This window comes from Tachypleus tridentatus, chromosome 11, assembly GCF_004210375.1.
Source record: "Tachypleus tridentatus isolate NWPU-2018 chromosome 11, ASM421037v1, whole genome shotgun sequence".
In the NCBI taxonomy this organism is placed as follows: domain Eukaryota; kingdom Metazoa; phylum Arthropoda; class Merostomata; order Xiphosura; family Limulidae; genus Tachypleus; species Tachypleus tridentatus.
This window is the reverse complement of record NC_134835.1, coordinates 2,364,432-2,389,097: the sequence shown is the minus strand read 5'-3', so window position 1 is coordinate 2,389,097 and position 24,666 is coordinate 2,364,432. Positions and strand designations below refer to the sequence as shown.

Sequence of the window (24,666 nt, the reverse complement as noted above, 5' to 3'; positions counted from 1 at the left end):
ACAAATTGTTAAAATTATGAAGAGGAATTAGACAATCAATTACCTAATAACGTTATAGGAATAAAATTGAACAATATTCTACAGCTTCGTGAAGAAGATTTAGCTGGTCTGAGTTCGATGATGCTTCACAAGTAGATCGGGTGATTCTTTTTCTGGTCATCCTGGTTTCTTCTGACGTAAAATAAAAGCAAAATTCAGAGTTAATGTTCAAAAATGCACCTGGGTAGTTATTCAGAAAAACCGCGGGCAGTCACGTACACCCGATGAATAAAGGTCAAGATAAGATCAAGTCATTTCACTAAACAGTTTTTTGCACTACCGCATAAAAATAAAACACGTCTGTTCAGCACAACGTCTAAACTAAAACTGAGTAAGTTACTTTAGTAACGAAAAACTGGTGCAAACTAGGATTGAGAATAACAAGTTTTCGTCGAACGACGTCTCGACTCTAAATCCGATCCAATGGTTGGGAGAGCAGGCAATTGGCGACCAATCAGAAGCTCTCTGATAGAGAGCGAAGTCTGAAAAGATAAACGAAAAGCAGGTGGGAACGACTGACCTAAATAAGTTTCTTTAGGTGTGGCCGTAAGACGCGTTTAAACCACACGAGACTATTTATGCACCTACCTAGAAATAAACCACAACCAAATCTGTAGTCACTCGAGGGGTCCATTACTCAATCACCACTGACGACATAGAAGAGAGATTAGAGGAACAAAATATTTCACACACACACGTAGAACACATTATATTTAAAGTAACGCAAAAACCAACAAACCTTGTAAGAGTTGACACAGAACACAACATTTCTAACTTAATCAATAATGAAATTATACTCAGGTATCAAAAATACCAAGTTGAGCAAACAAAAAATCCAGCAATTGTGGTAACACAATGCTACAATTCTCAGAGATATGGACATATTTCAGCAGCATATAATAATAATAAAATAGTGCTAAAGTAAAACAGGCCACCTACGTTCTAGACTTATTTAAAAAAATAATAGTGATAATAATAAATAAATTAATTAAAAAAATGTGACAACGTACAATTTAACAACATACTAAAAATCTACAAAACATATATTAGACCAGTAATAGATTATGCAGCTCCAGCATGGATAACTGTAAGCGACAAAATAATTAAAACCAAACTACAAACAATCCAAAACACACTCCTCACAACAGCATACAGAGTACCAAGAACTACATCATCTCAATTCATACACAAATATTTGAACATACCAACCATAGAAATATCTATACTATAAAGTAACAGATACTGTTGAACTCGTTAAAGTCGAGACAGAAATTCCTGTCTTTGCACACAACAAGTAAAAGAAGCACTTCATGTTTTATTTATAGTTAAGTACAAATCTAAACATAGGACTATCTGTGATGTGCCCACCACGAGTATCGAAACATGGTTTCTCACAGTATAAGTCTTTAGACATACCGATGTGCCACTGGAGGTACAATGCTTTACAAAGAAACGTCATTTTATCTGTTTACTTATGGAGAAGTCTTATGGTTTACAAGTAATCTTTCAGCGACTAACGTGGACTAATTTATGATTCATACATATTATAACAATAGCAATTTGCAATTAAAATCTTCAATAGCTTGTTCTGTGTGGATTAAAACTATTGTATGTTACTTTATTATACTAATAAAAGCCACTTTCATTATAATGTTAAAAAATCGAAGTAGTATTCGAACAAAGTGTCAATGTCATTTTCGTTATTTTATCATGACAGTAACACTTGGGAATAAAGAAGTGTTACATTTAGCAAGTACATTGACGCAGTGAAGGTAGATGTCTCATAAGATAAGTAAATGTACCAGTGAACTGTTATATTTTGCTTTAAACATGACGTTTCAAGCTTGACAGCACTTTGTACCATGTCGAATTTTCTGTCTCCTGCAAATGTGGGTAAAAATTGACTCTATAGTAAAGTATTCATTAATACAGGTAACTCAAAGACATACGAACGTAACAATACTGCAATTTCAAGTTTTGTTGTTATTAGTGGAACGAAAACCAACTGGCCCATTTCTCTTTATCTTCCATTTCTATCCAGTTTTCTCTAAATACCAGGTAACGTGGGTATTCGAGGGAACAAGATCGCACTTTAATTTGTCTGCTTTGGTGCTGTGACTGCCGTGTCTATTCCATATATGGACTAAAGTCCTGTGTTCAAGGTTCGGCTCTGCGCCAATTGACAGTCGAATTGGAGTAAGCGACGTGATAACAAGCTTTTCTAGGTCAAACCTTCTATTGCTTTTTCGCCATTTTGTTTTCCTAAGAATTCTGGGAAAGTTACACATCGGTTACAGTTTTTTTAACTCGTCGTTTTTTTTTATCTGCAAAAAATACATCAATGTGTAGCCTTTGTGACACTCATGCCACAATAACCACGTTTTACTGTCTTGTCGTCGTTACGACCGTGAATGACGGCACCATTTTAAACATGTTTTCCCACTGTATAGTGTCATTGGTGATGGTGACACTGTCCTCCTTACTTATGCTTTAAAAATTTTAAGTGTTATTGGCCTTTTGAATTATTTACCCGAATTTTGGCCATTGCTTTATTTTAATTTGATATCTTTTTTTACTTTTTATAATAGTTTTTATTTTATTTTATGCAAAATAAGTAAGTATGTCCACACTTTGAAACACTGAGATTTCTTTTTACTGATGGAGATTTCTTAAGACGACCTTGGACAAAGTCCAGGGAGGTTGACTGGCCTCTTCCACTGAAGAAAAGTGGCATAGTCCCAAACAGAAGGGTTTTCTCCCATTTCTCCTTCATTTAAATAGAAATGGTCACTTTGATACAATGAAACCATTGAAGTTTCCGTCTTAAGTTAGATGACATTGAAGCCTTGATTGATTATTATTACACCAGAACACAACTTACCTCTCCTCAATAATGGTTATTTTACTTATTTTTATGTATATAGTCAGTCTTTAACTACTATTGATCTATCTGTTTCCCTTTACTTTTCTCCATTTTTTTGGACAATTGACAGTTACCTCGGGTGAATAATAATTTCTTATAATTTTTATTGCGATTAGCTGTTATAAGTTCTACCCAATTCAAGTATCATGGAGATAGTTGGAGTGGTTCGTCTGTCTCTCTTTCATCTATCTCTTGGAACTCAATTCTTTTATTTGTTTTCATCTAATAACGACTTTATAAAGGCAGTAAGTGATTGTATTATTCAAGCAGCTGTTCAGTTTCTTTCTAAAACCTCCATACCATTTTCATGGTACGTTTTCCATGATGGTATCCCAGATGCTAGCAGGCATGTAAGGCTCAAATACGGGCTTTGAATACCTTTTGTATATCACACTGTTTCAAACTATATTATTTTCCAAGGCATCCATGTCCATGCTCGATAGGTGAGAAATAAGATGCACAAGAAATCTTGTATCACGTTCACAAGCAGCATCTCTTATAGTGCCAGTTCCAAACTCATATGGAACAAAATTAGAAAGGTAATTTTCATGGTACGTTTTCCATGATGGTATCCCAGATGCTAGCAGGCATGTAAGGCTCAAATACGGGCTTTGAATACCTTTTGTATATCACACTGTTTCAAACTATATTATTTTCCAAGGCATCCATGTCCATGCTCGATAGGTGAGAAATAAGATGCACAAGAAATCTTGTATTACGTTCACAAGCAGCATCTCTTATAGTGCCAGTTCCAAACTCATATGGAACAAAATTAGAAAGGTAAATGGTATGCATACGTCCGACTATTTTTCTGTGTTTCTCTCGGATGACCAGGATGCTGGTGACATACAGAGGTTTGCCAATAATTTTCAGAGCCCTTTGTTATATTTCCAGAACTTCTATTTTTCCCCCACCTTCTTGGCCATCAAATCTTGGACAGAATTATCACCCTCTTCCCTTTGGGCTGATCATCTCTATGATTACAATTACCACGTGTACACTAAAGGAGCTTAAGCTTGTTCTTCATTAGTCTGAAAGTAAATCAGTTGAAACTGATGACATTTGTTTCTCGAAGCTGTGCCATCTCTTTTTGCCTCTCTTGCTTTCCTTCTGCTTGTTTTCAATCAGATGTGGTAGGGGAACATTTTACCTATCGCCTGGCGCAAGTCTATTGTCCTACCCTTGTGAGGATGCGAAGATTTCTTCTAATTATTTTCAGATTGACTTAACTAGATGCCTTTCGTAGGCCTGACAGAGTTTGGTTTGGCCACTATTAGGCTTCTCATTACATTGTCACGTCAATGTTGCAATCTGGAAAAGTGCATCTATATCCTCAAGAAACTGATAACAACAACTAAATAACACAGTAGAATATGGCTCAAAATACCTAATCAAATTTTGTCCTCAAAATCAAGTAACAGTGTTCACAAAAGTAATAAAACTAAAACTAGACCCACCCAAATTATAAACGGACGGAACACCGATCCAAACCACATCAGCAGATTCCTAGAATTAGCCTATGATTCGAAATTGACGACGGTTACTTATGTAAATAATATTTCTAAAAACGTTTATAGGCATAAAAATTATGTTAATATTAACAGCGAAAAATAACAAAACCATAAAAGACAACATAATTAAAAGCTATAAAAGATACAAACGCCCAATAATATACTGTGGCTGTCCAGTGCGGATAAAACAGCATAAAAAACACTAATAAACTAAAGAGAATGCAATACATACTACTCATTACATCAAACAAAGTAGCTCATATCACCTTATCTAATGTCATAAAGGTACATAAATATCGAGAAAGTACCCGACAGACTTCTACATAATTCACTAAATTATTTCGCAAAAAAATCTAGAAATGGCATTGAGTTTAGGAACTATGATATAGATAGCCCTAAATGCATCTCACAAGCTAATATTTGTATTAGAAATGAACATTTAAATACCCACCAAATGCCAGATTTAGAAATACACATTAGTTTAAGGTAAAGAAGACACTATTAAAAAGGATATATTTTTATAAATTCTCTCTAATCAGAATAAAACTAATGAATGTTAAAGATATATGAACTCTTGACGAAATGCGGGACTATACAATAATGAAATAAACGAAAATGTATTATTTACATGAATATAAATGTTGGTACCTACAAGGATAAGCTCGTAAAATGGGGTAATAATAAGTGCGACCCTCAAGTAGTTTATATTCTATGAGAAAGAAACAGACAACATCCTTGAATAAGGGGAAAGAGGTCATATGCACCTGGCCCTCAGAGATCTTCAAGATCTAAATTCCAATGAATATATGAAGGGATGGAATCCAACCTTAACAATTCTGGTGTTAAGAAAGGTGACAATTTACTGCATATTATTTTTTCTCCAACTATTAACTGTAGTTTGAATAATAGACGGCCATGCCATACAAAGTGAAATCCTTTCTTAACATCAAAAAATGTAGCAACTGTTATATGTTTCCGTGTAAAACCTAGATAAACTAGTTTATTAAAGCAAACCAAGTAATTCGCAATTTGTTGTTTTCGTCTGGAATAGTTCTGTATGTCAGTTATGATATTGTTTTTTAGTAGATAACAAGTGGTTTTAAAATTACCCATGTTATTTGGTCAGCTTTTGAAGCAGCAATTATTAGGGTTGTGCTATTCTGAATGTGTTTTAGGTATTTCATTTGTAACAGCTCATTTCCAGCAGATAGGATATTTTGTAATTTTAAATAAGATATTATGAATTTTCACAAGGTAATAAACATGTTCTTCTCGTGTAAAATTATTGATAATTGATCATCACTGGCAGAGTTTCTGAGTGTTTTTTATGGGTGTGTTTTTATCTGGTTACAACGGGTTGTGTTCTATAGAGTGTAGTTAATGTTATTGTCAAGGTTTGAGTAGTTGAGATTAGGTGTGTATTGATGGAAATAAAATTGCTCAAAACTATGAATGTTATCAAACACATAGTCCATATTTGTTCCATTACTAACAACGCAACTTGTAAATACAATAACTGTATCAACAAATAGTTTAATATAGAGCATATGTTTACACTTTTTAAAGTCTATCTTTCACTGCGTCTACGTATTTATTGAGCATAATACTTCTTTTTTCCCAAGTGTAACTTATGTGATAAATTAGAAATGATTTCCCTGATATACTCTTTGTTGTTTTAACTTTATAATCACATAAGAAAGGTAACTTTATAATGATAACAAAATAACACACAATAAAGTTAAAATCCACCACAGACACAAAAGGCTATTGCAGCTTTTTAATTGCAAATGACTATTATTACAATATATATGTATCATAAATTAGTTGGTTTGGTTTTTTGGAATTTCGCACAATACTACTCGAGGGCTATCCTAGCTAGCCGTCCCCAATTTAGCAGTGTAAGACTAGAGGGAAGGCAGCTAGTCATCACCACCCACCGCCAACTCTTGGGCTACTCTTTTCCCAACGAATAGTGGGATTGACCGATACATTATAACTCCCTCATGGCTGGGAGGGCGAGCATGTTTGGCGCGACGCGGGCGCGAACTCGCGACCCTCAGAATTACGAGCGCACGCCTTAACGCGCTTGGCCATGCCGGGCCAAACACCGCGTAAAGATATATAATTCACTTCTGTCGTCCTTTAACAGTGTACTTAATTTACCTAGCATGCTTAGATTAAACATATATGACACTTTACACTAACAGAAGTTGAGAAAATATGACCGAAAAATACAAATGTAACTGATACTTTACTACACATTAAATCACATGTGACTTATTTATAAATTGCATCCACTGCTAGATAATAAACACCACTGGCGTTGCGTTCATTTCCCACGAGTTCAGAACTTATGCCAACCATAAGTAACCACATATTACACGTAACCAGACTCAATACCTCCAAAACTCTGTTGTCCGCCATAGTGTTTCCTTCTCTGGCCATTTGAGATCATGTATGATAAATTCTGGGCACAAGCATGTATTCAAAACATCAGGTCTAAACTTCCACTCGTCTATATATTATTCTAAAACTCTCTCACTGTTAATCTTTCTCCAGCTGCTCGTATGACTGATCGCACTTCTAATAATTTCAGATACATCTGTTGTTTTTTTCCCATTCCTCTTCATATGATAAACTATATCTGATACCTGAGTTAGCTCAACAAAATGAGAAAATGAAACACGTTTATTCTATGTGACAAGGTTAGGTTCGTAACAAACGACGGCTATACAGTGAACATAAAATGATTAAAAGTTATAAACGAGAATCGCCAAAACGCCTTGACATTTACTCAGTCATAAGATGTATGCTTCACTGATTCTGTAGTCAGGCAGAACAGGAGATAGTTCATTATTTTTACTCAAAAGCGATACAACCTAGATATGACTGACACAAAATGATGTGCTGCTTTGTGATTCAAATTTCTTCTGCTTGATTGATATTTTCAATCTGTAGCCTCGTTTCTATCCCACCATAGAAATTGTTCTTTAATTTTTGTTTTACTCTCATTAGGTATTCTTCCCTAAATATCTTCGATAGTTTAACATGCCAGCTTTACGTTATACTTTATTTCATGAGGAACAATATGAAGGATATCAGTTAAATAATTAGCTTTCAATATTTTTTATTGTTTCTCTTACAGGTTCTTTTATAAATTACTTTACGTGGAACCCTAAATTATACCTTTAGAATAGTGAACTATTGTGTTTTGTGTTTAATATTTTCACATATCAGTTTTAATGACCAATCAATTATCCGCATTGCTACAGAGTGTTACTGTCGCCGAAGGAGGCGTTCTGCCAAAGATTCAGGCTGTCTTATTGCCCAACAAAACTGAAAAGAAGTAAGTCGGAAAATATCAACAATATATTTAATCAAACGGCCATTTTCAAGGCCACCACCTCCATCCTGCTAGAGAGATAGTACAGTTTCTTCACCATACATCTCATGTGAATAATTTGAAGAGAACACGTAACAAAAGGTATGTCTTTTGTGTAGGTAAAACCTTATCCCACCTTCCATAATACACAAATATACAAACAAATATATAATCATTAAAAAATTTCACTAGGATTCATGCGTTCGTACGATATACTACAAACAGTGTTCACTTTCGTATATACGTCATGACACGACGGTTGTCTTTCTAAGTTGACTGAGTATGTATGGTTCATGAGATGGTGCCACGTCATTACAACAAAAGGAAAACATACCTCTATTTTTTTCTCTCTCTCCACGCCGTGGCCTGGCATGGCCAAGCGCGTAAGGCGTGCGACTCGTAATCCGAGGGTCGCGGGTTCGCACCCGCGTCGCGCTAAACATGCTCGCCCTCCCAGCCATGGGGTGCATAATGTGACAGTCAATCCCACTATTCGTTGGTAAAAGAGTGGCACAAAAATTGACGGTGGGTGGTGATGACTAGCTGCCTTCCCTCTAATCTTACACTACTAAATTAGGAACGGCTAGCACAGATAGCCCTCGAGTAGCTTTGTGCGAAATTTCAAAACAAACAAACTATCCACGCCGACACATAACTAGAACAGGCAGGATTTTGAAAACCCTGTTCCATGTACATCGAGAGAGTGTAACAATTTAAAGCATGGAAAGTAATCGTTCGTTAACAAAGTAAAAAGATAGAAGCACGAGTAGACTTGATTCAAACATTATCGTAAGAGACAAGACGGCTGCTGCTAAACTACAGTTCTTTGCATTTCTCATGTGGAAATTCAACTTGAAAAGATGTAAATTACTAACATAGTACAAGTAGCCGTGATGTGGTAGTGTGCGAATGGCATACTCTTTGTTCAGGATGTGGCGGGCCTGAAAAGGGCCGTTTATTTATTGGCGAGAGTAAGGTACAGTTCCTCTCTCCCCATTTAGGCTCGTTCTCCTTGAATTCTGCAGGCGAGTTGAATGTATTTCGGCCTGATGGTCACCCTCTTTGCGTGAATGGCACACAGGTTAGTGTCTTCAGAGAGACCCACCCAGTATGCCTTACTGGTCTTCTTTAGAGCCATGACAGCAGAGCTCTGGAATCTAAGGTCAGTCTTGAAATCCTGGGCAATTTCTCTCACCAGTCTCTGAAAAGGTAATTTTCGAATGAGCAGATCAGTTGACTTCTGGTATCGATGGATTTTATGGAGGGTTACAGTTCCGGTCATGTAACGATGGTTTTTTTTTTACACCTCCTCTACATGGAGAACTTTTGCGAGCAGCTTTAGTGACCAGTTGTTCTTTTTTTGTCACTTTTCTGCTCGTAAATTCTCTTGCAGTTCACTTGGTGTAATAGCTTTTGTGGACAAAAACAACAACAATTATTTATATTTTTACTAGAGACTGTACTATGTAACAATTTTAACCCAAATGTTTCTTTTATGTTTAGTTGAGTTTGAATTAAAAGGATTTAATCAGTTACTCATTTAAGAGGACCTTTGGTAGATTTAGCCTGTCTCGCCTTCCTTGCGTGGGGTCATCTTTCTACGTGCAGGTAACTTGCAAGAAAATATTTATGAAACTTATGAAATTAGTTAAACACACTTTGTGAATTAAAATATTTCTATTGTTCTCCATACCTTTTAAATTAGGTTTTAGAGTTCTCTGTTGTTAACACTGATTTGAAAGTTCGTATAACATAACAGTGGTTATTTCATACATTTTGTTGCTTCTTCAGTTCCTCACTATTTAATGATGGGGCGATCTTTTTTTCTTTTGATTCTGTTTCTTCCTCCCGTTGGTGTTCATTCCTGTATGTGCGAGGGAACCTCCTTGAGAGGGTTTCGTCCTTTCAGTTTACCTCCTCCAGGTTCTAAATACCCTCACACATGTTTGTTGTACTTGATGACAAGTTGAAGGTTGAGGAGTTCAACCCTAATGCACCACTCTGGTTTTCAATTCCTGTAGACAGGCAGCTTTGGGTGCCACTCCAAGGGTCAATCACGTAGGATCGACCAAGTACCAGTGTTGAATGTTCTCAACTGGTGTTGTAGATAATTTATCTTATGCTGGTATTTTGGTATAGTGCTCACAAACTCTGGCATTGCTGCATTGTCCCCGTTTGGCAGTGTCGTGCATCCACTCATAGGACTCCATAGTGGGTGGGGTCAGTGGGCACTGAAACATTCTTTCTTTAGTGTGATCCTCCGAATCAATTTTATGAAAAAATAATGAAAATCAGGATTTGGGTAAATGACCACATCTTAAAAATTCTGAGCAGCAATGTTCAACTTACTGAACACATGTACCTCAATTTCTGATACTACATTGTTTAGCAAATATTTTGGGCAAATGTCTCTCTTTTTTATTTAGAAAGAAAAGACCCTTTTGCTGGCTCTCCTTAGTCAATCAAAGGCTTTGTTCTTGTGACATAGTGGTGGAAACATCCACTTGCAAATACAGTGAACTCCTCTTGCATTTAAGGGTCATTGGGGACATACCCATTGGTCTTACTCATCAGCTACTTTGAATTCGTCATGAAGTATTATTCTAAGAGGTATTTAAGAACATCTCCGAGTCAGAGATTCTAGCTTATTTCACCGGTTATGTTCAGCTATGAGATGCATTTCCACTTGCAAAGATAGAATTATGATACCGATTAATATACTAATTTTAATATTTACATCACTATATCCACCAGCAACCAAGTATGGCCACATATTCGAAACTGTCTCAGATGTTTCCACTTTCAGAAGTTCATGTCGTGGTTCTTTGACATGTGCTCATTGAAATGCCAAGGATCTCGATGCCCATGAGTGTGAAATAGATCCTCATTGTGTTAATTGTAGAGGTTTCAGCGGTCTTACTTTTGTTCATGCCCTAGGTGGTTGGAAGAAGAAGATATACAATGGTTGACACAAGGCTCGAAAGTTACTGTCTATCACTCGATCTCAGACATGTGTTGTTTCACTTCATTCCACTGTTACAATGGGAGTGTCTTCAAATAAATCATTCTCAAACAATGTTAAAAGTGCTTTACCCTCCATTATTAAGACAGTTTATGAATCAAAGTCAACACTCATCCCTGTCCCTAAAAATCCTTTCATCAGATCTCCAGGTCCACTTCCTTTCATTCCAGGTTTGGGTATTTTCTCTAATTCATCTCCTTCTCCATCTCCGAGATGTAGAACAATTATTCGATCATGCTCTCAGTTGCTGGAATCTTCTTTTAATGACAGAGACCTGCCCACTCAATGCAGGATGGGATCCATGAAGGTTGATAGACCTCCTTTCAGTAAAGAGAATAAAGAGAAGAGATGTCATCAAAAACAGAAGAGGTGTCTACCTAATTCTTCTCCATGTAAATAAAAATGGCAGTTTTGATGCATTGAAACTGTCCAAGTTTCCATGTTAACTTGAATTTTATCAACGTGCTTATTTACTCCTATCATTCTCTGTGCCTTTTTCGACACAAAACACTTCTAAAACGTACTGATAGTCACCCATCAACAATTTTTTGTACAGAAATGACTAGTCGTTTGAAGTGTGAGGAGGGATGGTACTGCTGATCAATCAGGACGTATGTGCCTGCCCTGTACTTTGTCACTCGACACACCCTTGGAGGCTGTAGCCATTCATGTTTCCTTGGGTCACACAGTTACTGTTTTCTCTCTACATATATCTCCTGGAAAGACCTCTGATCAATCAGACCTTGATGCTCTCAGTTGCTGTCTTTCTTTTTAATCCTGGGTTACTTTAACAGAAATAACCCCTCTGAGGAAGTGCTCTTACATCAAAACCTTTCTCTCTTCATTACTGGTTCTTATACTTAGTGTCATGCACCTAGTCAGTCCTTTATTCCTATTAATCTCTCAATCTGCTCCCCTTCAATACTTTATCACTTTTCGTGAAGGCTGACAGTAACCCACGGGGTACTGTCATTTTTCTTTCATTTTGAGAGATACTGGCCATGGTCAGTGCTACCTGACCTACTTGCACAGGTGGAAGCAGGAACAAGCCATCTAGCCCTGTTTTAATTCTCTCATTAAATTTCATGCTGCAGTCATCTGTAAGCCATCATTAGACCATTGCGTGGCAGCAGTATCTGACTATATTATCCATGCAGTTGCTTAATATATTTTTAATACCTCGACATGTCCTTGTCCATGGTGAAATCTTGCCTGTCACATGGTACGAAAAAGCTAAAAAAGGGCCTAGAATACCTTTCTATGTATCCCACACTTTCAAATTGCATTGCTTGGCAGGTAAGACTTGAAAGCCAGAAGGAATCTTGGATTATATTCACAACCACCATCTCTTCTACTACAAGTTCCAAAGTCATATGGGATCTTCATGTTTACTTATCAGTATAATTCTGTCCCCCTATCAATCTTGCTTTCTGATGGCCAGGAAGTTCCTGCAACTCCGAGAACTTTCAGCAAGTATCTGGTACTTCTGCTTGATCCTCCACTTTCTTAGCCAACAAAACTCATGCATAGTGATTACCTATTTCCATTCAGAGGTTTATCGAATGACAGCTACTGATTACAATAAATCAGTTACGGAAATTAACCACACCAAATGGTTTTAAGCTTTCTCTCTCCGAAACCATTTGCATGAACTTTTATTGCCATCAGTGTATTCACCTCAATCCCAAGCTTTGTCTTTGAGAAGTTGCAGTTCTTCTGGTTTCCGATACAAAGTTATGGTGGTTTGTCTTTAATGTAAGCTGACATTTATACCACACAACAAACAGCTAAAAGTGAAATGTACAAGAGAAATAAAGATCTTCCAACTCTTTGGTTGTCGATAATTGTTCTATGCTAATGATATATCATGCTTTCATTTGGTTAAGCTCGACTATAGTCTATGGCTCTGCTACGGCCTCGGTCGTGAAGATGCTACACCCAGGTCATCATCACAGGCTTCAGCTATGCACAGGGCTTTCAGCACTTCCCCAATCAAATGTTAGTACACAGAGCCTCATAAACCTCTTCTAGACCTTTGCAATTAGCAACTGCCTTTGCTGAATGCTTTAAAACGTTGACCCTTACCACAGATTCCAACTCAGGGTTGTGTTTTCAGAACATACGATCTGCTATTGTTCCTTTTGGCCTTGGTATCCAGGTACATTTGGATGCATTCGGCCTTCTATGGATGACACTGCAGTATCCCCCTGGTCATCTCACCCCACCATAGATTATTACTATCCACAAATGTGACCTTTCTTTCAGTCATCTGAAAAAAAACAGACTCTTCTAATTGAAAGTATTATCTTTTATTTGCTAAAGATCTTATAAACCATCCTTCTATTCCCGTTTCCACAGATGGTTCAAAATCAGGTGACTCTGTGGGCTCTGTCATGATTTTATGTAGTTTAGTAGTTGCACACAAAATCCCCTCTTCAGGTTCTGTGTTCACTGTCAAATGGTACACCATTTCTCTTGCCTTGGATTACATAGAAGCTAAGCAATGCCCAAGTAGTACTATTTATATATGCTAGAGCAGTTCTCCATTGGGCCTGGAATTGTTTCAGCTTAGTTCTCACCCTATTATAGACTGGCCTATTTCTCTAACATCTACTTCTATGTAGTTCTTTTTGATCCCATGTAATGATGATATTCGAGAGAACAAGCTCGTTTACATCACAGCAAAATCTGTCTGCTCTGGTGCTGTCACTGCTGTGCCTGTTCCATACATAGACTGTGGTCTTGTATTCAAGGGTCTGCTCGGCGCCTGTTGGCAGTGGACTTGGTGTGAGTAACGTGAAAACAAGCTAAAACCAGCTATTAGACTTTGGCTGTCTTTTTTCCATAAGAATTAGAAGAAGAAAGTTGTTCAACCTCGGCTGTGCAATGGTTACAGTTTATAAGACACTATTTTCTTTTGTCTGGGACTGATGCACCAATGTGTCGTCCACATTGCACGAAGTTAACGTCAGGTAAGTGTTAGGAATCTTGGCAAAGTCTCCAGATGTGTCCCGTTCATATGCAGTTTTGGAGGTTTGTTTTTTATGTATGTTTTGTATTGTAAATACCGTTGCTGGGTTTTTAAACGTGTTTATTTTTATTTGATATTTTGGGCAGTAATCTACCAACTTATTGAGAGGTTTTTAGGTTCCTTGTAACTGTGCACTTTCCCAGACTGCTATATCATACTCGAATTGTGATGCGTAATTTTGTCCTTTTGATGATCTATTACTCATATAAATGATGAATAGAATAGTACTAACGACCCTTCCCATTGGAAGGCCAGCCTCTGATATTAATGGATTTGATGAGGCTCCCTTTACATTTAGTGGGCTATTTTTCAGGAAGTTACATCACCGGCAAATAATTCCCTGGCGTAGTTCAATTTCTTTCATGTGGTTTATTAATTCATTATGAAATTCTAAATCGAATTTTTTTTATATCGAGAAAGCAGGCAACAGTGCAGTCGTTTCTATTTAAATTATGGAGAATTGTTTCTGTTTATCTTACCAGGTGATGTGTAAACTGTCAGTTTTCTAAATCGATTACGAATTTCTGATAATTTCTAAGTAATTTAAAAATCTTACTTATTATTTTTCCGAGAATGTTTTTTATACAGCTGGTTAGACTAATTAGACAGTAACTCTTTGGTTTATTTGCCGAATTCTCTATTCTTGTAACAAACTATTGCTTGCATCTAAGAAACTGGGATATATCCAGAAATGAGTGATAAATTGAATATTTCTGATAAATGTTCATATTATCTCAGTGTCTTTTCGTTTTTTAGGAGTATATCTTGTATGCCATCTTCTTTTGGTGACTTTACGACTAGTTTAAATATTCATTTCCGTTATAGTTTTGGGAAGGTGTTATGTAATTCGATTCTCTGTATTATCAAATTTATTTGATATAATTTACTATGAACTTTGGTGTATACATAATTTTTGTTCAGTTGTATGAAGTTACTTTTTATATATACTAAAATGTATACATGTCTGATTCATGGAGTATTTTAAACGTATTTTGTAAATGGTTTTTGAATACCTATTCTAAGTTAATGTATGCCGTTTTGTTGCGAGTTTCTAGTAGCAGGTATTCAGTGTCTGGGCTTCTAGTGTTAATGAATCGTTTCAGACGTGTACAGAGTACTTTAAAAGTGGTTTTCTAGTTTAGTTGTGAAAAGATGTCCCATCTGTCTTGTTTCAGTTGTCAAACTTCATTTCTTAGAACATTTATTTGCGTCTTTAGTGCTGGATTTCTAATTTGTATGAATTGTCTTCGTAGATTCCTTCCTTTTATCATTGCTATTCTTTCTTTATGTTTCTTTTTTTATCTGGTTGCCATGCTTATGTTCTTATAACATTAGACAAAATAAGTGGTTGGTTCGGGTTAGCTTCAAATACTACTTGTCACAAGATTTATTTTACATGAAAATGTAGTGGGTAATGGAAAACAAACTTTATGCTTTAAAAGGTATAATAAAAGAAATTTCAGAGTAAGAATTCATTCATATTTTCGTATACTTTATAATTACATCCAACATACATACATAGTTAAATCTTTTCAAATGGATTAACTTTTTCAATTTTATTTACTTTAACTAAATATTCATTTCACACTATAGTACATAGTATGATGATCAATGCTTAAGAATAATGCCATTAGGATACTTACAAAGAGTTCGTGCGAGAAAATGTCTCATGAAGGCACTGGACATTTTAAAGTAGTGTCGAGAACTTGTGTAGAGCCTATAGGCTATTTCTTTCTCAGGAGAGAATTCTTTGTGAATAATGAAGACAATTTGTTGTTGAGGGAGAACTTGTTGAGTCTGGAAACAACTTTTGTCACGGGGAGAGCCGATGTTTCGGCTGTTATATGAAGTTTCATTCGAATGTTTCCTGACGATCCATCAAATAACATGCACAACTAATCGCAAGTAGTTCTGATATTTAACTGATCACTTCTATCATGACCTTGGGCAAAAACTAATGACAAAAACAACTCTGACAATACACCGTCATTAGTTGTGACCAATGCATAATCACTCTTCCTGTTGCATCAATATTCTATCAAAGTGCAGCCTGAATTCCTTTTTCGTGAATTTTAGGCTCGACAATTATTAATAATTCATATCATTAGTACCAGCTGTCACGTTCTCAAAGGATCTTCCTGGTTCTGGTTCGTTAACGCAGCGTCCATAGCTTGCATATCCTTTTTACTGACATTGTTTAGAATATAACGAACTGACACTACCATACAGCAGAAAATTGCTCAACATGTTTCTCTTGAGTGATCTTCGTTATATAATCATTTCGTTGTTGTTGTTGTTTTTTTTTAAATATACTTCTGTACCTATACTTCACTATAATCACATTTCTTATTACATAGAATTATCCGAAACTTTAAAAATAAAATTTTTTATTTCATAAAATTTATCACCAAATCTGTTTCATTATTTACACACAAGTCATCATTTACTATACTTTCATTATAATATTTCAGTATCACGGAGGGAATTTGTAGACATAATTATAGTGCAAAGTGACAGTTCTTCCTAGTTCATCATCCAAGTTTCATTCCATCTTTTAACCTTGAGAGCATCTAGTTCTTCCATTCTAAATATGCAGCACAAGTCTATCGGAGACTTTCTCCGAATGTCTTAAATAACTATTCTTTACCTTGATAGCGTCAGTTCTTGTTAAACTAGAAGTCATTTGATCATACGGCGACAACTTACTTGATATGGTTAGTGTCAATATTGTAAAAACATTGCTTCGTAAACATATTTTGTTATACTTCATTACTTCCTGTTTATTTTAATAATTATTTGAGACATCTAGATATCTAGTGATGCCTCACTTCTCCCTACTTAAAAAGAAAAAACTTCTTTAATGAACATTTCATCGCAAGAGCTCTTTGTTTCCATCCTTCCATTTACACATCGGTCATCGTTTGCTATTCTTCCATTAATATTATGTCTGTTACACATCTATTAAAAGCTCTACTCATTAATAGTGATTAAAGTAACATATGAAATTACATATCTCTTAACTGCAACACTTAACAATATACCTTTTAATAATGAACAACAACATTTAACTATATACTTTTTAATAATAAACAAAGGCAAATTAATAAAATTAAAAATATGAAACAAATTAGTATTAGGGCATTTAATATCACACTAGCTTCAATTTTGACAAATGATTGACATTAGTTTATTGACATGTACTTCTTGTGTTTTCCTTGAAATTCTGGTCAGAAATGTTGAAATATTGCCTCGTCGCAATAAACAATCCAATCAAAAAGGCAGTCGCTCTCTATTTTGCACAATGTTCATGTGGATACGCATAGTAAATACACATAACTGGGTCATTGATTCTCATCCATTTATACGCTGGACACTAAAAGTTCTCCAAATCTATACACGTTACTTCCATTACTAATGTGAGGGAAAATAATTCTCACCATCTTTCCAAGTCGGTTCATGAAGATAAGTGGCACACAAATATACATCTTTGATCTTCACACAGTTTTTCCTTTGGAACTGGGGCTTTCTAGCAAAACTTGTTGGTCCAACTGGTAGAACAGTCCAAAACAGATAGTTCTTTCAAGAAATATTTATCTTGTAATCGAAAACCTATCTACTATTATTGTGTTGGTTTTCCTGTAATAATTTAACTTGACTTCAGGGATCTAAAACAGCTTTAACTATGCCTCATTACAATATATCGGGTCAATAACAATTTTTTTTTTAAATCACTTGGACTTCGTCATGGACTGAAGGCAATCAGTTACGCACTTCAATATTTTATACATACTTCATACTTCTGTTTATAACCCCCGCTAGGACAGCGGTTGGTCTACGGATATGTAATTCAGAAAATAGGGTTTCGATTCCTCTGTGAGTTCAGCAGATAACCCCAATCTGGTTTTGCTGCAAGAGAACCAACACACTTGTCTTTATAACTCAAAACTTCTGTTCACATTGTCTTTCTTGAACAAAACTTACTGCAGTAATGAAAAGTTTCCTTTTCATCTGTCATTGATCAACTGTTCTGTGATATTTCACATCTCCTGTAGATAATTCATCTTGTTTCTCGGACACTGGTTCTTAAACTGATTCGAGTTCTCAAACATTCTTTGTCACATACATCTTATTAATTTTCCTAATAATTGTGATCTACATATTTTATAATCAGCTCGCCTCGTCAATTGGTTAAAAAAATTAAATTTTGGTATCAGCTTTATGAAATCACTCTACATCATAATTAGTTGGGTTATCATAACATAATTTAACCATTTCCGTGGCCTCTAACTAAGTAAGACAACTCTGTTGTTGCCTGGCTTTGTTCCAATTTCACTTTTAAATTTACACAGCCCATCTAACTTCCAAAATGTAATTAAAACCAATCTTTCACGTGCTGTATATAACACCACACTTGCTAGTATTACTACCAAGCATAATGTTAACTGAATTAATCAACATCCATTTATCTAACCTACTTCCTTCTGCTGTAGTTCTCAAGTGATTTACATGATGAAATTCCTTGATACTTAACCCTACTCTCGAACAGTGCAAGTTTTGGATTTCATCTATTATTTTTGACAGTCCTTTAATATCTGAAATTAGGTTTATGTTCCGAATTAATTGCGACTCTTATAAATCAGTAGCTCTTACCAATCAGGTAGTCTTATATTTAACGGAATTCTTGTATATTCAATTTTACTTCTAAAACTAGAGAGTAATGTAATTCCTTGGCTGTGAGCAGAACAATTTCTAGTTAATATAAGATATCTACTGTTCTTTAGTTCAATTACTTCATTTCGATAATCAAACTGATCTGCATTTGATTTAGAGCTTACTATAAATAAGTTCATCTTGTACATGAAATAACGAAGTTCCTTGCATACGTTTTTTCAAAGTAACATGATTTAGGGATAGTTATCTTTTTAGACAATTTAGCTATTTTTAATTCCTGCAAATACTGCATAACTCAAGCCATAATGGGAACTGAATAAATTGCTAAACTAGGGTAACATACTCAAATGGGTCCTTCTATACAATTTAGCATATCTTCTGTCATTTCCTCATAAATACGTTCACCACTTAATACTGCTACGTATGCGTGATTTTCTACAGTTAAGAGTCAATAAATGTTTAATGCTAATGGTGACGGAATTATTTTATATAATCTTAACATCCTGTCAGTTCCTTTCACAGGCATCTAAACATTCGTAGCGTATCACTGCTGGCTGGCTGTATCATGTACATACAATTCTCTTGTGCAGAGGGAATTATCTTTCGATTTCATCTAATAGTTTTTTCTAATTTACTTGGAGCTATAAAGTACGAACTCAACCTTCTACCTGCAGTTGCATGTAATGCTTGTACTATCTCAATCCTATTTAACAACTGTAAATAATAATTGTTGTAAGTTATTCTGAATTCCAGAATTGAAAACCAATATTCTAATGCCTGCTTTATGAATCTGTGTCTTATTCTCATATGTATCAAAGTGCTGAGTGCAGATAACATGTTTACAGCTTCGCGAGTTAAATTTTATTTTATTCGATATTCGTTTCACTATGGTGAAATTTTCGCTATTCTTTACCCCGCTGGACTCTAAGGAACATGGGGCTAGTGAATAGCACAAATCTGTAAAATGTAAAACAAATGTATAACAACTCAAAGACAAACATTAATTAAAATTCACGTTAAAAATTAAAATAACAATAAAATTATATTAATAGCAAAACTTGAAAGGGAATTATTAATTCTCTTATACGTATTGTTTATAATTCTTGGATAATGATCAAATTGTCATTATATTTGATTGAAATATTTTTTTCAATGATTTGATATTGTTGTCATAGTATTCCTTTGGGAATAAAATCAATGGATGGATTCATGGAACATCTGGTTGCCACTCATACATAATTTTGCAAGTTTGCAATGAATTTCGTTTTATGTTAGACCCTGCCATCCCAGCATGAGCAATTAAAGATTTAAATAGACTGAATTTTAAGTTTTATAAGAACATACGTTATATTTAGCAATTTGTTTTTTACTATAGCAACTCTCGTTCCACATTGTAGTCCCTTCAGTCCAGTGTTCTGTTCTAAATGGCACTTAAATATTTAATTTTTATACCTTTTCAATTTCATTATTTAAATTTTTAAATTAGATCCTTTAATGTTTCTAATATACTTTTAGTAAGATATAAGAAATTGACCACAAAAGTGACACCTGCCACATCCTCTGCAGCAGACAATGACATATCCTATCCAGTCCCATCAACCTACCAAGCAGCCCCCCCCCCCATATCTTCTTCCAAGAATCTGCCAACCAGGTCTATATGCAGCCCGCCAGCCATAACTCAAGAAGGTGTTCCACTGGAATACAAAGAGCATGACAACGCCAAGGAAATTAAATAGTCTTTTACAACCATTAAGTTCTCCGAGTTGAGACGCCTTCCTAAAGGTGGCATTAGTCAAATGCTGTCACCCCCATTACAATGTTAAACTTCTCCAACCATGACCTGATACTCCGTTCAATGAGACAAAAAATCTTCACACATGTTTCGGGTGCCACTCAGTCCAGATGCCACATCATAAGGAGAATTGACTTAGATATTTACCTTAAACGATGATAAGGAAGAACTCACCTCAGCAAGCATTAATCCACTCAACACTGAAAGAGTCAAATCCATCAAAACTAGCCAGCTGACTTCTCTGAAGATCTCTACAGAAGACAAGAAAGACCCAAACCCAAACATAATCGGTAATGGTATGTTACGATTCACCAAGTACCCCACTGAACCCATAAAAGCCTCTCCAGCAGCTTCTGTATTATAATTTCACAACTGCCAAGGGTTCAGCAATACCAGATCCCTGTATAGACGGCTGCTGAATCGAGAGTTAACCATGTTATCTGGTATTGTGTGTACAGAGGCGAATCTCACATTTTCATTTCTGAAAATGAAGTCCACTCTACAAGAAAGGAAACCCCAGTACTCACATGTATATTCCTGTCTCTTGTTTTGGCTTATATGGCTGGAGCACCAAACGAGCGTGCAATATTGATGGGGCCACGTACAGACCCAACCTTGTGAACTCGATAGTATGGGAGAATGAGCCAAAGTCTTTTAATATCAGTAAAACTAAATTCTGAATTCAAATCGAGTACAGCCTGTGAACATACACCAAGCAGTGAAACTAATAGTTACAGTTAAAAATTGTATGTTATTGGCTCAAAATAATAAACAATATATTGTACAGAAATAAGTGACACTTATAAGATACTGGAGGATGAAGAATCTTTGTCTTCCAGTATCAACATTGCTCAGAGCAAACATCTATGGGGAAAATGACAGTTTAGTAAATAAAAGATACGTAACTTTTAATGCTGGAAAAGTAAAGTGTGTTTTCCACAGAAACATTGACAGTATCTATATTCCTCATCAGGAGTAATTTCATATGTGAACTTTGTTTACAATGAAGTATTTAACTGATAATAAGGCTACCAGTAACTTTCAGTTCACATTTGCTTTTTAGTAGCTAAGTCAATTTTAGAATGAAGACTCAGATTCACCTGCAGCTAGCTCTTCAGGCACCCCTTTATATTTTGCAAGCCAATACCAGCTTCTCCAAGACTGAAGACTGTTTGTCCGTAAGTGAAGCAGATTAGTTTCATGCACTAAAAGCAACGACAAGGACCAAACTCCTAGCAACTCTCCAACTAAGTCTACAACTCATAAAATAGGCAAATCTGACGAATCCACTAAGAATCAACCACTCACCACTGTAAAGTGACCCTACAACTGGACCACAGCCAAGCCTTCATGTATTACTATACCAAAGATGCCATCAGCCATTGTCGTCAAAGGAATACTCATCACCATCAGAACACCAGGTGTAGCTAAGGAACTCTTACAACTTTTTATATTTATTTGAACCACCTCCATCGTTTACCAAGCAGTGACAATCAAGTATATCAATCCCCTAGGCTATGCAACTCTAATCAAGCATTGGCCAAGAACAGCACTCAATGGTGTTGACCCTCTCTCCTTCATCTATCTGAAACCGTGATTCATAAGGACCATGTGATATGGAGTGTCTGGGAAGGATTTTAACACTGGAATAATGGGCCCCGGTTCTGAATGAAAGAAATGGGACTACCGCTAGCTATGAGAACTTTTCTGGAAGAGAACATAGAGTTAATGCTGAAGGGACCTTATCAGGAGTGTTTCACTCCAGAAGCAGGCATCCCTCAGCTTAGACTGAAAACTCTTTGATTACCTAAGCATTACAACACAAACTAATTTTACAAAACCACTCGAGTAACTCTCATACAATTTGAAAAGTGCAGCCACTTCAAAATCATTAATATAAATACTTATTCCACCCTCACCTTATCCAATACCAACCCAATATATCTCAACCCTATTAACCCATCATTTCTCCAATCCTTATGTGTTTAGTCTCGTTTCACGTTCAATGATCAAGACGATCTCATCACAATGGAACTAGTCAGACTTCAATTGGTCCTGTCTAGTGAAAGTGGGTTTCATTTGGGTATTCCCATTTCCCCACCTCAACATATACTTTGAGACATTGGACCTACAGATGGCAGAAAGGGCAATTTGATCCATCGATCCATTACTGGCCCCAGATCGCTCCGTTTGAACAATGGTTCGTCTTGTCTGCTGACAATTTGCGTCTATTACTGAATGTTGCCTTCACCTTCACTTTAAATACTATGCCAACCAGACTTTTGTAAATCGCATCAGCAAATCCAGCCTAAAACAAATGATAGTCAGTCCAAATTCAAACATATCAAGATCAGGGTGAAGGAGAACTGTCCAGTTTTAGAATGTCCGTAGGGGTAATTTTTGTCCATAAACATTAAACCTTATTCTAGAAGAACTGCCAGAATTGTGTTTGTATTGTAACGACCAGTCAGAACAGTTGAATCAAGAGTGATTTGTTTGAATTAAGGTTTGTATTTTGTAGTGTAAACAACGGCCCTTTTCATGGCAAGACGACACAACCACATGCTCAAGAATACAGAAACGCGTACAGGCGTTACGACCCAGCCCACGGGTCGTGCCTTCAATAACGCCGATCTGCAAGCTCTCCTGGCCGAAGCCACGGAGAACGTTTCGTGTGACGAGTAAGAATTCTGATTATGTCCGGCCTCGAAAACACCGACACATGCTGTTCACTGGCTCGATGTTTATCGAAATCAAGAGAATGATGAAGGCTTTACAATAGTAACAAGAAAAAAGACGAGTGGTAAGAGAAACAAGATTTACCAACAACCCCAATTACAGACAAGAAACTAGACGAAACAGTTAACAACATGCCACAAAACACGAAACAATCAACTAGCAGTAAACCCCGCACTTCTGCACTTATTGTCGAAGGCATACCCAATATACTTAACGGCAAATCATGAAATGAAACAGAGCCAATAGCGTTTTCCTTTACTAATTTAATATCTGTCGCTAGAAGCGCAGCCGTCAAAGGCGTCTCAATATCTTGATGAATACTGCAAAGTTGATAACAGTGAGTGAACTGTGTGACACACCAGACGACAATAGTCACGACGACGGTTCGGTAATAGTCACGACCACGCTTATATTTTGTGAATTTTGTGAAGGTTCTATTGAATCCGAATCTCCACTGTCCTTTTAAGGGCTACAAGTTATTTCTTCTACCCTACTCGACTCTAAATTCACACTCTACTGTGGGTGTTAATTTTCCTTCCGAGCATACCGAGTATACCACCTAACCAAACACCCACTCTGGGAATCTCACGGGTAAAACGAACGGCCATGAAAAAGAATATTCCCAGGCCGACAACCCTCTCGCAGGGATCGCCCCTTACCAGTGCTGAGCGCCTAAAATTACTAGCCGCCGCAAGCACGGTGCTTTCTACCGACGATGACCCTAACACATCCAGCGATTCCTTGTCTACCATCACGGCGACCTCAACTAGCTCGGTTAAACCCAGAAAATGCCTTGAATCACGTCCCACGGCTAACTCAGGTGCTTCCTCTAACTCAGCTACTATCAAAGCGCCACCTCCAGTCATTGTAAAAGGTATCCCTGCGACGGTTAGACAACCGCAAATAGCTGCTGAATTTCGACGACTTTTTCCAAACGTCAAGTTCGACAACGTACGTCGACTACCCCGTGGAGGTATACTGATCAAGAACGAATATCCCAAGGACTACGCCATTCTTCTTAAAGCATGGCCAACAGACGCTTTTGGTGGTATCCCCTTGACACAACGGGTACCTTCAGACTCCCTCAGGAAAACCATAGTCATCCGAGGTATACCTATTGATACCTCGGACCAAGAAATTGATGAAGAATTTAAACTACGAGAAGTCAAATTTTCCAGTTTCTCTAGAATAAGATCTGTGAAAACACATCAGGTCACACCTCTCATCAAAGTCAATGTCACTGACATCACACAGGCCACCACCTTCTTGAAAATTGGAATCTTTCTGTGGTTTCGTCGTTTTCGTGTCGAGGAGCCGAACATCCCGGAGAATAATATCCTTCAGTGTTTTAACTGTCAGCGTTTCGGGCAAAAAAAACACGCTTGCACCGCCATAACACGCTGTGTCCGTAGGTCAGGCGAACATACCGTCAGCAACTGCCTAAAAGAAAGGAACTACACCACATGTAGTAATTGTGGAGGTCAAAATGCGCCATGCTTCCGAGGCTGCCCAAAATTCCAGTTTGTTGCCGCTATTATGGCTAAATTCTCCATGAC

At 36.6% G+C, this 24,666-nt stretch overlaps 1 protein-coding gene across 1 annotated transcript in view; it reads right to left on the bottom strand.

Annotated features, from left to right (window-relative positions):
- Positions 1-8,852: 8,852 nt before the first annotated feature.
- LOC143232555 (histone H3-like) overlaps positions 8,853-24,666 on the bottom strand; it is an 88,960-nt gene continuing 73,146 nt past the window's right edge. Inside the window, exon 4 of the mRNA XM_076468132.1 lies at positions 8,853-9,092. Coding sequence (XP_076324247.1) covers positions 8,853-9,092 — 240 coding nt within the window. The remainder of the gene's footprint in view (positions 9,093-24,666) is intronic.